At 37.8% G+C, this 15,330-nt stretch overlaps 1 protein-coding gene across 1 annotated transcript in view; it reads left to right on the forward strand.

The window, feature by feature from the left end:
- The window catches only part of TENM3 (teneurin transmembrane protein 3), a 450,290-nt gene that overhangs the window by 301,107 nt on the left and 133,853 nt on the right, over positions 1-15,330 (forward strand). Inside the window, exon 5 of the mRNA XM_052661270.1 lies at positions 12,092-12,214. Within this exon, the coding sequence (XP_052517230.1) occupies positions 12,092-12,214 (123 nt within the window). The remainder of the gene's footprint in view (positions 1-12,091; positions 12,215-15,330) is intronic.

Consider the following 15,330-nt stretch of genomic DNA (forward strand, 5'->3'; position numbering starts at 1 on the left):
TTCTTTCTCAAATGTAACTTCTCAGGGAAGAAGTGGACTCATTATTTCACAATTATTATTATGAAAGGGACATTTTGAAGGGGATATTTTTCTGAATTTTACCTTTTTAAATTTTTCACATTAACTATTCTTTATTGATTCATTGGAGCAGAAATGTAGATCTTTCTAAAAGCAAATGAAGTGTTGGAGAAACAAACCACCTAAAGGAAGACAAAGAATATTTTCATGTATACCTGCAACAATAGTACTGTAAGAGAGGTTCTTTCCAATGTATGCAGTAAGTATGTCCTACATCACAGAATTCCTAAGTTGACATTTTAAAATGAACAATAGAAACCTAAATTTTTAAACTGGAAAGGTCTTAAAAATATACTCATTTAAGTATTTCAAACCGACACCACCAGATAAATAGTTTGGCCTATACAGAGGGTTATTTGGGGTTTTTTTAACTTTTTACTTTGTATTGGGGTATAGCCGATTAACAATATTGTTATAGTTTCTTGCGAATGGTGATGGGGCCTCAACCATACATGTACCTGTTGGATTTTGCCATATTTTAATCTACCAACCTTCCTCTAAGAATCTCCATATCCCTAATAGTTAGATCTTTTAATAATGATGATTAAAGTGTCTTAAAATTTCAAAGAATTATCATTTTCAGGTCTATTGCACTCTTCTTCCAAAAAGTTAAAACAAGCCAAGGAAATATTATGTGCTTAAGTAGGTCACTAATATCTATACACATTTATTTGCATAAAAGTAGGATATAGGTCTTAAATAACGTTTTGAGGAGAAAGGAATCCAGATTCCTTTTAATATTATTATTTCTAAAATTGAGTCAGTACAATAAGCCTTTAAATAATGAGTAGGTCCACGGAATGTCAATGGTGAAGCTACCAATAACTGTTACCAGTGAATCCTCTGTCACAAACATTTCACGATAACAGCAAACTCAGTATTTTGGCAAGCAAGGCTTAGTCTATAAATCATGCAAATGATTTCATTCTGTATTTTGAATGTTTTTGGAATGGGTCCTCATACCATATTTTTTAACGCTGACAACTGTTACTTCAAAGACTCTCTGGCTTATTGGTAATGACTGGCCCCTCTGGGCAGTCAATCATGAGGGTGAACACTTTTAGTCTTTCTATTTGGTTGGAGAAGGAATGCGTCTTTCATTTCTAGAACAGAACCTGGAAACAAGAGAAAAACTAATGAAACACTAGGAAAACAATCTGTTATAGAAATCCCAACTTAATTCTCTTGGTGACAGAAACAACAGCTTGATTTTCATACGCCTCTGTCAGCTTCAGCCCTGGCTGTCAGTGGGCAGTTGGAATTGCTATTTTACTAAGCACCATCTTTCAGCGTAGTATACTGAATCTCCATAGTGGAGAAAGAAAAAAGGCTTAGAAATTTAAAAGTAGAATTTTTAATATAAAAGAACAGGTGTCTAATATTCTGGCAGAAACAAACCTACAGAGCTGAATCATAGCCGTAGTTTTTACATGCCCATTAATGACACAGGCCAAGAAAGGATAGAAAGGAAAAATACACAGTATAGAAATATAAAATATCAGCAGTCATTCCTTACTTCCCTCCCCTTTTCCCCTTCAAAACTATTCGTTCATAAAGCTTGTGATTTCCAGTAGATTATAATGTTCAGAGAACCTTGCTAAATCAAGTGTTAATTCCTTTGAATATCAAAATATCTTTTTAATGGCAATTTGAGCACATACTAATATTTAAGCTTTCAAAAGAAATATTGATTTTCAAATAATCATATTTGGGTCAGCAAGGTATACACTTGTGAAATAACGTTAGCCTTAAAAGTTAATAACAAATAATAATGGATTTGAATGCCAAGATATTGCCCAACACATTCCGTCAACATGTATATGAACACAGCAGGAAATCCAAAACAAAAGCTAATTTATGGAAAACTATGTATTCCTAATGACAGTTTAGACCAGTAGGGGTCCAAGTTACAAACTGCAATCTTTGCATGAGATACTTTCATTGTGCATTGAAAACTTGGTTGCATTCTGGAAACATGAATCAAATCAAACCATTGCCCTATATTTAAGAGTATTCTTCTCATTTTCTCTGTAAAATCTAATCATTGCACATGTGCATCATGTATATTTATGTACTCATGAAATTTAAAAACAAAATGAAGAAATTTTGCTTTCAAAACCCAAGATACCCAAGGAATAGTATGCATAAAATGATAGTTTGAGCCCATGCAATTTTACTTTATTGTAAAATGAAGACAAAGGAACCACAGCACTGGTATTCTAATATGTTGATATTTTATTGATGCCAGATGTTTTTTTTTCCTTAGGCTCAATGATTTAGCCTAAATATTTATATTTTAAAACATTATATTGACATACCATAGAATATAAATCTGGAAGAAACCTTAAAGATCAGTGAGTGTAGTTCTTCAGATTTTTACATAAATAAGATATCTAAGCCTCAGAGAGGCCCAGGGACTTGCCAAGGTTCCAGAACTCAATAGAGCCAGAATTGAGACTTGGACCCAGGTCTCTTTAAACGTAAACTGAGGGCTCCACAAGATGCCACACAGCCTGTGCTGAAAACTGCATTCATACCTCTAAATGATCAGATTCTGATTTTCTTCTCCTGCAACTTCTGATAACATGTTCCTAATGATTCTTTCTCAGAAAGATTATTTTGGGGGGAAACATACCAAGGTGGATGTGAGGTGAATTTCAAGACAGGAAAGCGTTCAACCTTAGCTTGCTGAGATGAACTTAGAAAGTTTTGGAGGCTAAATCCAACTGAATTGCGAATACTTTCAGGATATCTTTTAGCTTAGTTTTTTGTTTGTTTGTTTTACCAGAATCTGGTTCTCATATTACCTTATACTTTTTTTGTCTTTGCTGGTTTTCACCAGAACCTGGTTCTCATATCATCTCATACTTTTTTTGTCTTTGTGTGAATGCAGGCTTGATCTTGTGATATTAAATAGCATTTAGCCAATAATGCCAGGCATGCTAGGAACTAGATTTTAAGTTGCCAGAACCTCAGAACGTACTCTTCAGGGTTCTGGTGACATAAGCTGGGTTCAGGTTTCCGATGGCAAGGGTGCTTGCTTCTGTGTTTGCCTCACAACATCCCCTGTAATTTACTCTAAGGTTCTGGCAGATTGCTGGACCATGTCACCAGCTGTCACCACCCCTCCTTCCCATCCCTGTTTGGCAGTATCTGAGAACACAGGCACGCCAGTAGAAATAATAGTAGCTGTGATAACAACTTCGGTGGCATGGTCCCCAGAGACAAGATCAAAATTTGGCACCATTTCTCTCAACATGGAACTAAAAATGGCACTGAATTTGCTCCTTGGTGGCATATAATTTTCCTTAATGACACATTTTGGTTTCAAGTCTTCTACATGCTGGCTTTTAAATATCAAGCCAGCATACGTTGGTTAAAAACAATGCCATGCCCATTTTTTTATGGGGAGGAGGTGAAATAAATATAATACCACATATTCCTTTCATCTCCATCAGCCTTGAAAAATAAAGGGAGTGGATGCTATAATTTCTCTCACTTCAGTGGTATTTCAGAGCCTGAAAATTTCTTCATAAAATTTCACTGGTAGATTTTCACTGGCATATTGTCTCAAAATTCTCTCAATTAATGAGTTTTTTTTCTTGGCATTTCTGAAACAAAAAATTTAAGAAATTATAGAATTTTTTTGAGTGACACAAGAAATATTTTAATTTAAGCATCTTGAATTTGGTTACAATCTAAGAATACCAGGCAAAACCCTTAAAATGTAGTTCAGAGTAGACTACTGGGCTATAAGTAACATAGGTTGCAAAAGTGATTGACAGTTTAGCACTGAGTTATTTCTAGAGTTGATATCTTTGTAACTTTTATATCATTGACTTGGGTGGTAGTATAAAAAGTATGCTCATGAATTTTGTAGATGATAAATGTCAGATACTACAACTAATTTAAGAGAGTTCTGACTGGGAATCATCTTGAAAATCTGTATTCTCCCGCTGTGCAAAAACAGGAATTATACTAGGTACTTTCTAACACATTATTGACTGGGGCATTTTGCAGAAACTAACTTCTGTGGCATTTATGCATCTCCAATCAATAATGTGCTAAGACTGCTTATGACTGTTACCAGTCTCAGATTCTCTGTTATCATCCTTATTTCTCAGGAACCAAGCAATGGAGAGCCAGCCCTCTAAGATCAACTCTAAGCAAGATATTGAAAAAGCTGAATTACATATTAAATTTGTCCTGTAACTATCCCCTCCCATTTTTCCATAGCTAACATCCTATACATTATTCCATTACCCCACCCCAAACGCATCATTTTCCATCAGAGAACCTATGTTTAACCCCCTCTCTGCAAAGGTCCATTTGTGCTTCTCCTACGACCCCCCTACTTCTCACGCAAGAGACAGTTAAAAACATATTCAAATATAAGGTGGGCTGTTCAAGATAAAATAATATAAATTGCTATAGGAGTATATGGACATGGAACAACAGACTGGTTCCAAATAGGAAAAGGAGTATGTCAAGGCTGTATATTGTCACCCTGCTTATTTAACTTCTATGCAGAGTACATCATGAGACACGCTGGGCTGGATGAAGCACAAGCTGGAATCAAGATTTCCAGGAGAAATAGCAATAACCTCAGATATGCAGATGATGCCACCCTTATGGCAGAAAGTGAAGAGGAACTAAAAAGCCTCTTGATGAAAGTGAAAGAGGAGAGCGAAAAAGTTGACTTAAAGCTCAACATTCGGAAAATGAAGATCATGGCATCTGGTCCCATCACTTCATGGCAAATAGATGGGGAAACAGTAGAAATAGTGTCAGACTTTATTTTGGGGGGCTCCAAAATCACTGCAGATGGTGATCACAGCCATGAAATTAAAAGACGCTTACTCCTTGGAAGGAAAGTTATGACCAACATAGATAGCATATTCAAAAGCAGAGATAAATTACTTTGCCAACAAAGGTCCATCTAGTCAAGGCTATGGTTTTTCCTGTGGTCATGTATGGATGTGAGAGTTGGACTGTGAAGAAAGCTGAGTGCCAAAGAATTGATGCCTTTGAACTGTGGTGTTGGAGAAGACTCTTGAGAGTCCCTTCGACTGCAAGGAGATCCAACCAGCCCATCCTAAAGGATATCAGTCCTGGGTGTTCATTGGAAGGACTGATACTAAAGCTGAAACTCCAGTACTTTGGCCACCTCATGCGAAGAGTTGACTCATTGGAAAAGACTCTGATGCTGGGAGGGATTGGGATCAGGAGAAGGGGACGACCGAGGATGAGATGGCTGGATGGCATCACCGACTCGATGGACGTGAGTCTGAGTGAACTCCGGGAGTTGGTGATAGACAGAGAGGCCTGGCGTGCTGCGATTCATGGGGTTGCAAAGAGTCGGACACGACTGAGCAACTGAACCGAACTGAACTGAACTGATGGCAGTATAGAGTACAAATTAATTCTAGGAAGACTTCATGAAGAAATGTTATGTGGACTAGATGTTAGGGTGTTGGTGAGATTTCATCAGGCAGAGTTTGGGGAAGGCACCCCAGAACCCAAGAATTATAAGGAACAATGTCACAGAAGCAGAATAATTAAGGACACTATGGTAGACAGGCAAATCTGGCCAGCTCATGGGGTCTGTGTTATATTCACCTTGTTATGCAACAGAGCTCTAGAACTTTCTCATCTTGCAAAATAGAAACTCTCTATTCACTAAACAACTGCCCATATCCCCCCATGCCAGCCCTAGGCACCATTCAACTGTCTGCTCCTTTGGGTCTATCTTAGATGCCCATATAAGTGAAATCAAGCAGTATTTGTCCTGTGTATTTATACAGTAGGCTTCTCTTGTGGCTCAGTAGTATAAATAACCTACCTGCCAATGCAGGAGACACAAGTTTAATCCCTGGATTGGCAACCCACTCCAGTATTCTTGCCTGGGAAATCCCATGGACAGAGGAGCCTGGCAAGCTACAGTCCATGGGGTCACAAAGAGTCAGGTTTGACTTAGCAACTAAACAACAACATATGTATATGGTATTTTCTTTATCCATTCATTAGTGGATATGTGGATGTCTTCTATCTCTTGACTGTTGTCTCACTCTTCTCTTTTCCTCTTAGCGGATGGAGTCGCTTACCATCCTTCTACACTGGGTCTTTGCTGTGTGTGTGCATTTACTCTATTTATCTCAGTGGGGCTGGGGGTCGGGGTGGTGTTGCTGTAACAGGCTGTCTTCATTGTCTCGCCCACAACCTTATGGGCAGGAATGCCTGGGAGCTTTGCAGAGAAAAGCACCTGTGGCAAAGGTTCAGGGAAGGTAAAACATACATTCTTTAGCTATGCTCTGTGTCAGATGGACTACTTTAAATAAAATATTTAAGTTTAGTATGTAGTTAGAAAAGTATACAGAACCTAAGTGAACAACCCAGTGGAGCCACTTCCCAGGCAGAAAAATGGAATATTACCCGCTCTCCAGAAGCCCGCATGGGGTCTCCCAGGCATCACCTCCCCACTTCCCCCTGCAGAGAGTCACTCCGGGGACTTTCACCTGCTTTGAATGTTATGCACGTGGACTTCCACAGTATTAACGTCTTCTGTGAATGGGTTCCCTTGCTCAGTATTCCGTTTGTGGAGTTGTTCCATATTGTGGCATCTGGAGGTGGCTCAGTCATTCACACTGCTGTGTGGAATTCCATTGTACGATGATCCTCTAATTTGTTTCTCCATCCTACTGCAGGCAGACATCGGAGTTCTTTCCAGTTTGGGTCTGTAACAAATATTTCTGTGAACATTCTTGTTCATGCCTTTTGGTGCTCTGTGGATACATGTTTCTATTGGATATGCAGGCAGAATTTTGTACATCTATGGGGACTTACCCACTGTATGTAAGATTTTTTAATATGGAGAAAATATATTCTAATTCCCAACAAGCAACCTTTAAATGATCTTGCAAAAATAGAACTATTTATAGTTGGTAAGCATCTTGTATTTACAACTCAATTTTAAGAAATGGACAACTTCTGAGCATGTCTGCTACTCAAAAGAGAGATGCATTAACAGTTTGTGTTAGACTTTTTATAATTCCCTTGAGGCGAATGCTCAGTTTTGATTCAGATAAGTAGGAAAACAGCACAGTACAGGGAAAGGAATCCTGAAATAGAATCAGGAGATCTGTTATGTACTTTGAAAATGGAGTCTGGTGTTGAGTGAAGCTCTTGACACTTAATATGTATAACTTAAGATCTCTATGCAAATACAGAGACTGAGCCCAAGTTAATGAGACAGAGAAACACACACACAGAGATACATGGGTCCTCTTCATGCACTAACTGGGTAAATCACTGACCCCCTCTCTGCCTGTGTTACAGGGGTAACGATCCTATCACACACTACATTTATTAGGAGATAATAGATATCAAGGTATTTTAAAATGCAAAAACACACTGATTATATCTACATTAGTATTTCTATAACTTTAAAACACACACTGCTGTTTACTTGCGTAATTTTTAATTTGTTTTTAAGACTCTTGGAGGTAACCAAAACAGCCTGTTATTAATTTAATCACTGTCATAACATTACTGTAGAACTTCCCTTTTGGAATAATACACGCAATGGAAAAGTATTTGTGTGGCAGGACGGTGCCTGGAGTACACAAGTGTTACCGGTTACTGATTTTTCCTTCCCTCCCCTCCAACCTCTGTCTCTGCCTTCAGTTTCCTAGATGTAGTGCAGAATCATGTCTCTAGCCTACGACCCTCACAGAAGTTACAGTTGACTCCCTTCGGTGTAGATTTTCACATTCCACCACCCTCGGGTAGGTTATAGGTGGTGTGTGTACCCTTTTTCACCAGAAGGTCTGGGTCACGGTCCACAACTTACTCATTTGGAACCTTATGCTCAGAAAGTCTCAGTTTTCACAGATTTACAATTTAAAAAAAAAAAAAAAAAAAAAAAACAGTACCTAATGGAGTCTTTGAGAAGATTAAATGAGATGATAGGCTAAAGCATAAGCACAACACTTGACACATAGCTAAGTATTCAGTGCACATTTTATTTTTAAAAAATATTGCATCCCCATGTTCCCACACCAACGCAGAGGACCCTGTCTGCGGCTGAGAGAATGCCTGGTATTGCTACCAGTCTGTGCCACCTCGCCTAAGCTGTCCTCGTTAGCTAAGCTGTCCACCCAGGGGTCAAGGGCCCCACAGAGCACAGAGCTGCCAGCCTCCTTTCTGGCACTCTTCCCATGCCCTCCATCGGGTCCTGGGCAAACCAGGACCCGTCACAGCATCGTGAAGAGTGGCCGCAATTGCCTTCTCATGGAATCAACTCTGCTTTCCAGCCTGGGCATTAAAGAATTAGGATCATTCTTCTTTCTTTATAAATGTATTTTGTTTCTTTAATTCTCCCTTCATGTGTCTGCCAAGATAGCTCATTACACCAGTGCTCAGTAATTTCAGTAGCGTTCTGACTTTGAGTTTGTTGCCTCCTTTTTCTCACTCTCTGTTTGTATCTCTCTCTCTGTATGTGTCTCTGTCTCTCATTAACTTTGGAATCAACCTCTATATTTGCATAAAAATCTTTCGTTACACATCAGTGTCAAGAGCTTCACTCAATACCAAACACCAACATTTTCAAAGTACGTAACATCCTAAGACCAAACAACTGTTTGGTGTCTGTTTTCAAAGCAGAGTTTAACAAGATACAGTACCATTTGGTATGTTTCTTATTATATGACATCTTAAGTAGAACCAAAATCCCATTTTACTGAGATTTTCTATAATAAAAAATATATGTAATAAAGCTGTGGCCCATCTGGTAAAAAGTAAAATAGCTCTCCAAACACAAACATAACATTGCTTTTTAACATTTGATTGTGCATGACCCAGGGACTGTTCCTCCTCTTCAGAGTCTTTTAAAACCAGTAATATAAGCAAATCCATCATTCAAGAAGGCTTTTTATGTTACATAAAAGCTCACAATGATGATACATTATTTTGTGTAGAAACTATGGCTCTTTTGGAATATTATTGCTAGGCCAGAGTATGTCTGTCAAAACTTTTACTGTATGCAGAACTACAGCATTTTATTCACACATTGCTGAACTATCTGAAACCTTGAAAAATGTATGAAGTGATAAATGTTGAGAAAGCTTCTGATATTTTGCCACTCAAAAACTACATACTCTAATGCAAAATGACCTGAAATTATACTTCTTTATGAGTTGACAGTTTGTATATTGGAGAATTGTAAACCTGTATCTTAATCCTTGAAAAAATTAGTCTTTAAAGGAAATTGCTGAAACACTATAATTTAAACATTGAGTATGAGCCTATATGTTTGTTACAAATTGTCCAGGGTGGATGTGGTTATGTTCCTGTCTATGTTTGGTGTGTTTCTTTACTAAAGGATGACTTTTATATGAGAAATTGTTAACAAAACAATGTGAGACTGGTAATAGAATGTCCCCAAACTGTTGAATCTTTTTTAAAAACTTGATCAATTATACACAGTGCTAATGGCCTTTCACTCAGCTATTATACTTTTCCTATAGCATTATGCTAAGACCAGTCATTAATTCATCATTAAGAATGTAACACTCCATTCTTAGCCATTTATTTTTATTTGGTATTTATTAATTTTGCCTTTAATTGCTATACTTGTGTCCACAAAAGTGTTGTCAGAGATTTTAAAACCTCCGAAAATAGAATTTATTTCTTTGACAGATGCTTACTGAGATCTGGTCAGTAGCAGACACTGTATGAGGCAAATGAGATACGTGAATGATCTAAGACAATCTTGGGAGATACTTCACGCAGTCAGGAGGTCTCCCCAAGAAGCTGACACCAACCATTAGAGGGAAGAATAGGTATTTTGCAGTGGGTAAAGAGCACTGCAGATGTGGGGCCTAAGTGGGGTGTTTATTGAGACTCTATGGTCTGGTCAGGTGACTACAAATGGTTCAATAACCTGGAGTACAGAATAAGTAAATGAAAGAGCTACATACTATGGTCTGTCCCAGTAGGTGCCAGCTATCCTTCATATATATGGTCTAGAAAATTCCTGGAGAAGGGAGTGGCAACCCACTACAGTATTCTTACCTGGAGAATCCCATGGAGAGGAGCCTGGAGGGCTACAGTCCATAGGGTCACAAGAGTTGGACACAACTGAATGACTAACACACACACATCCTTCATATACATGGTCTTGAAAATTCACATCATTTAAGGTTGGTTTAACCAGCCTCATTTTGTAAGTAAACCTAATGTTTAGTATTATATCATTTGTCCAAAGTTAAATTCTAGATTGAGCTTCTCTGGTGCTAAAAAGTCTGTCTGCCAATCCAGGAGACACAAGAGATTGGTTGGATCCCTGGGTCAGAAAGATCCCTTGGAGAAGGAAATGGCAACCCACTCCAGTGTTCTTGCTGGGAAATCCCACGGACAGAGGAACCCGATGGGCTATAGTCCATGGGGTCGTAAAAGAGTCAGACACAACTTAGCGACTAAACAATGACAAATTCTAGACTGAGATTGAACCCACGTCTAACTAATTGCTCTTTACACTATAACAGCTTAGTTTTGTTAATATGTATTCGATATTTAATAAGGGCTTTTTAACAGCAGTCGTTATCACACTGTCTCTAACAGTACTTTCTAAACTCTCACATCTCTCTTTGGTAAATTACAATATGTATAATGAATATATACTGTCAAATAATGTTGAAAAATTCTCCTTAATGACATAGTAATATGACAATCACCAGATTTCCCAATGGATATTTAGCCTTCCTTAGGGATTAATTCCTAAACTCTATTTTGTGGAGCACAAATGAACCTTCAGTGTTAATGATTAATGCGACAGTGAGTATTATTCTAAATGTTTTTAAAGAATAAAATAAAAATATGTAAAATAATAAATTGTTACCTTTCTAATTACTTAGTCTTCTAGTTAGCTATTTGCTAAGATTTTTACATAAAGAAAATTAGTAAACATGTAAAATTTATATATGAATTTATACATAAATTTATAAGATTATCAATCCTACGTCAAAAACTTTATGTGAAGTTACCTGATACTCTGGAAAACACCCTGACGCTGCAAAAGATTGGAGGCAGGAGGAGAAGGGGATGACAGAGGATGAGATGGTTGGATGGCATCACCAACCCGATGGACATGAGTTTGAGTAAACTCTGGGAGTTGGTGATGAACAGGGAGGCCTGGCGTGCTGCAGTCCATGCGGTTGCAAAGAGTCAGACAAGATTGAGTGACTGAACTGAACTGAACTGAATCTGACACACATGCATGTTGCTTGATCTGTGCTAGTGCTGAACTGTAAGTCAAAGATTTGAAGATTATTCATCTTAAATTAAGAATATTAGAATATTACTGTATGTTGTGCATCTGAATCCATGTTGACCATTTCATGCACCATATTGATCTGTGAGACCAGTTGTTACTTTAGTCCAAGTGAAGAGCGCCATGTCTCTTCAATTCAGTTCAGTTCAGCCGCTCAGTCGTGTCCGACTCTTTGCGACCCCGTGGACTGCAGCACACCAGGCCTCCCTGTCCATTGCCAACTCTTAAGAACCTATAAATGTTACAACCAAGTGTGCAAGGGGCCTGTGGTCCTGTCCTGCCACTCACTTAGATGATGGTGAGTGGTAGAATCGGAACAAAGCAGAGCACAGAGGGATTCATTCCAAGAGTTTCCCGGTGCTCATTAGCCGAATCAGATCAAATCTTTATTAAAGTGCTGCCATGTTGCCTTGCACTGCTGCCTGAATTGCCTTTGTGTGAGGAACTGTTTTCTGATTTTTATTAGGCGATTAATCCTTGGCATTTCAGAACATGGACATTTCCACTTTACATGTGACTCTTTGTTACTCAGAGTATGGACAGTCTAACTTTACATATGACTCTTGCTATTCAGAACATGGTAATTCTAAATTTACATGTGACTCTTGTTATGAACAGATGTACCATTTGCTGTTATAGCTGGAAGCAGCAGACCTTTAAACAACGTGTGTTTTTTACCCCCAGCAATGCATCTCTTTGGCCTCAATTGGCAGTTGCAGCAGACAGAAAATGACACATTTGAGAATGGAAAAGTGAATTCTGATGCCATGCCAACAAACACGGTGTCGTTACCTTCTGGCGACAATGGTAAGAGAAAGAATCGTGTGTCCTGTGTTTTTCTTTTAACATTTCTTTTCCATAAATTTATTTTTACCCATGTTAGAGCCAGTTGTGTATGGGAGAAGGAAGAGGTTTTAGAATTACAAATATTATCTTTGAATGAGTGACTTTCATCCAGTTACTTGAAGCCTTGAACATTCACATTTTTATTATAGGAATAATACAGTGCTCTGCCTTCTGAGTCGATGGCTAGACTTTTTTGCCTTTCCTTCAAAAGTGTGCGTTTTGTTTTATTTTTAGTCTGTAAACAGATTTTAATTCAGTGTATCATCTCTTATATCACCTTGGGTTTATTGAGTTTTCTTCATTCAGCTAGTATGTGAAGTTGGAATACTATCTTCATTTTGTTTTAGACGCTTTTACATACAAAACACATTAAAGGATTATCGTTTATTGACCTTTCCTCAGCTTTGCCCTTTCTCTAAACTTTCAAAAGTTTATACTTTAAGCTAACAGGCTTTCAAATCAATTGGTTCCGAGGTTAAAAATTGGTATTTAAGAGGTTAGAGAATGCTGTATTTCATTTTTTTCAATATAAACACCCAGAAAAATGTGTACATGTGTAAGTATATTTATTTGATGTAGCTATTTTTATTATATGTGTGTACATGCTTGTATTTATGCTTGGCATTTGGCATTCTCTGACTTTTTGCAAAATGTCAAAGTACTTTATATCTCAAAGCAACCAGATAAAGACACCTTTTTCCGTCACATGAGAAACAGGCTGTTTGCCTTTCAGCATTTCCCTGGCTCTCCTTCCTCTTTGTTTCTAATCTAGAATATTTTTCTTCTGCTTTGGCATCAGTTATTTTCATCCTCATGTGGCTGATTTCTTTGCAAGACTGAAAAGAAGCTATTATATTTATTTGTATTTTATATATGCAGCTACTTGACATGTACCCACTGGCTATGACTAATGCTTTTACCGTATTTTTTTGTTCTTTGCTTTTCCATCTTCTGTTTTAATAATAATACTTCATGACACCCCTCTTCTTTTTTAGGAAGGCTGATGGATTTTAGAAGATGTTAGATTTTCGCAATAATAATAAATACCACCACTCTTGCCCCTGTATAGAGTGTTTAATACCAAGTGCTATATATTCACCTCTCTTCTTTCTTAGGGAGGCTGAGGGATTTTAGAGGACGTTTCTAAATGTTAGATTTTCACAGTAATAATAATACCACCACCGCTGCCCCTGTGTAGAATGTTTGATACCAAGTGCTGTATATTTCAAATAAACTGTAATCTAATGGTTGATGACAGTGACAGTGGAAATTAGCACACAGTGGATTAAAGACGAGTGAAGAAAAGCTGGCCTAATTAAAACTGTTGGTGGGAAATTTCAATTAAGTGAAATATAATTACTTTAAACAACTGTTTAATCTTTAATGCACTGATAACACAAATATGAACAGATCAGTAACTATACAGAAATTAAAAGTATTTCTTTTGGGTTTATATATAGATTGAAATTTAGAGTGTCTCTTAAAGTGGATGTTTCCTGTGAATGATCAAATGGCACTTGTTAACCACACATGTACGGTACTTCTTACAAACGGAAGAGAACAATGCTTATTGTACACATTTTGCTTATTTGTTTATACATCCTAAAGTTTTATTGGGTTTCCCCCAATGCCTTGGCAGTAAAGAATCTGCCTGCCAATGCAGGAGATGCAAGTTTGATCCTCGCATCAGGAAGTTCCCCTGGAGAAGGAAATGGCAACCCACTCCAGTATTCTTGCCTGGAGAATCCCATGGACAGAGGAGCCTGATGGGCTACAGTCCATGGGGTCGCAGAGAGTCGGACATGACCGAGTGTCTGAGCACAGCACATTAATATAAGACAAAATGAAGGCCATCAATTTTGGTTAGTGTGACTCTGGCAAATGACTTCTCCAAGTTAAAAAAAAAACTTTTATAGAAACTTCCAGTTTTAAAATTAATAAGTCATGGATATAATATACAACATGGTGACTTTAATTAGTCACCATGAGGATGAGGTGGGGGGCCCCCACTCTTTCCCTCCTGCAGTCCCATAGCTGGGGCTTCCTTCTCAGGGTCTCCTTGACCCAGCCCTCCTGCCCCCATCCCGCACGGTGCTTTTGAGTAGGGGCCCTGCCAGGAACTGACAATTCAGTGATGGAGCCATAGTGTGTATATTCACACAAGCAGGGACAGAGGGGCACATGGGAGGTTGTGCCCAGGCATTACCCCCTAACCTCTGGGGAAAGCGAGACAGGGCAGAGACAGTGTCTGGGGTCAATCTCTTCCCTTCCTCCACTTGTCTCATGTATTGGAAGCTGTGAAAAAGTAGATCTTAGAAGTTCTCATCACATACAGAAAAAAATGTGACTGTCTATGTTAGACATATTGTGGTAATTGTTTTACAATATATATAGTTATCAAGTCATTATACATCAGAAACTATAATGTTGCATGTCAATTATATGTCAGCAAATAATTAAAAACCCCTTTTGTATGAGAACAAATTGAAAAACTATGTGATTCATCCTCTTTAAACAAAAAAAGGTTCAGATTGCTTTTAAATTTTACATTATTGTTCATCATGTGTGAATTTTCTCAAATACAAGCCAATTTCAAAGAATTAGATTTTAGAGCAAGTTAAAAGTTGCCTATGAATTGAAGAAATGGGGCTAACAGTGCTTCAAGAGTATTGAGTTTTATTCAGTATTGCATATAGTATTTATGTTGTTGCATTGTATAATAGCTGCTTAATTAGATGCTACATTGATTTTGTCCATTAAACTACATTTGCAAGGTAATGTTTTAATTCACTTCGTTTGTGATGTAACACTCTGGATACATAATGTTAAGTTATGGCATGCGGTTGTTTATAAAAAGATATTTTCTCTCAGAGATCTCAAAGTCAGAGTATAAATCCAAGGTTAGATCATAGAATTGGAGGGTGGGCTATTGATTGTCTATAAATGCCCAACCTTGCTTCCTGATGCCTTAATTATTAGTGCCTCTGTGGGACCTAAGATGATATTTATTATCATTTACCTTCCTTGACAATTGTTAGACCTTCAGAGTTGGATGTATTTTCTGCCTTTTCATTTTA

This window comes from Budorcas taxicolor, chromosome 24 (genome assembly GCF_023091745.1).
Source record: "Budorcas taxicolor isolate Tak-1 chromosome 24, Takin1.1, whole genome shotgun sequence".
NCBI lineage: Eukaryota > Metazoa > Chordata > Mammalia > Artiodactyla > Bovidae > Budorcas > Budorcas taxicolor.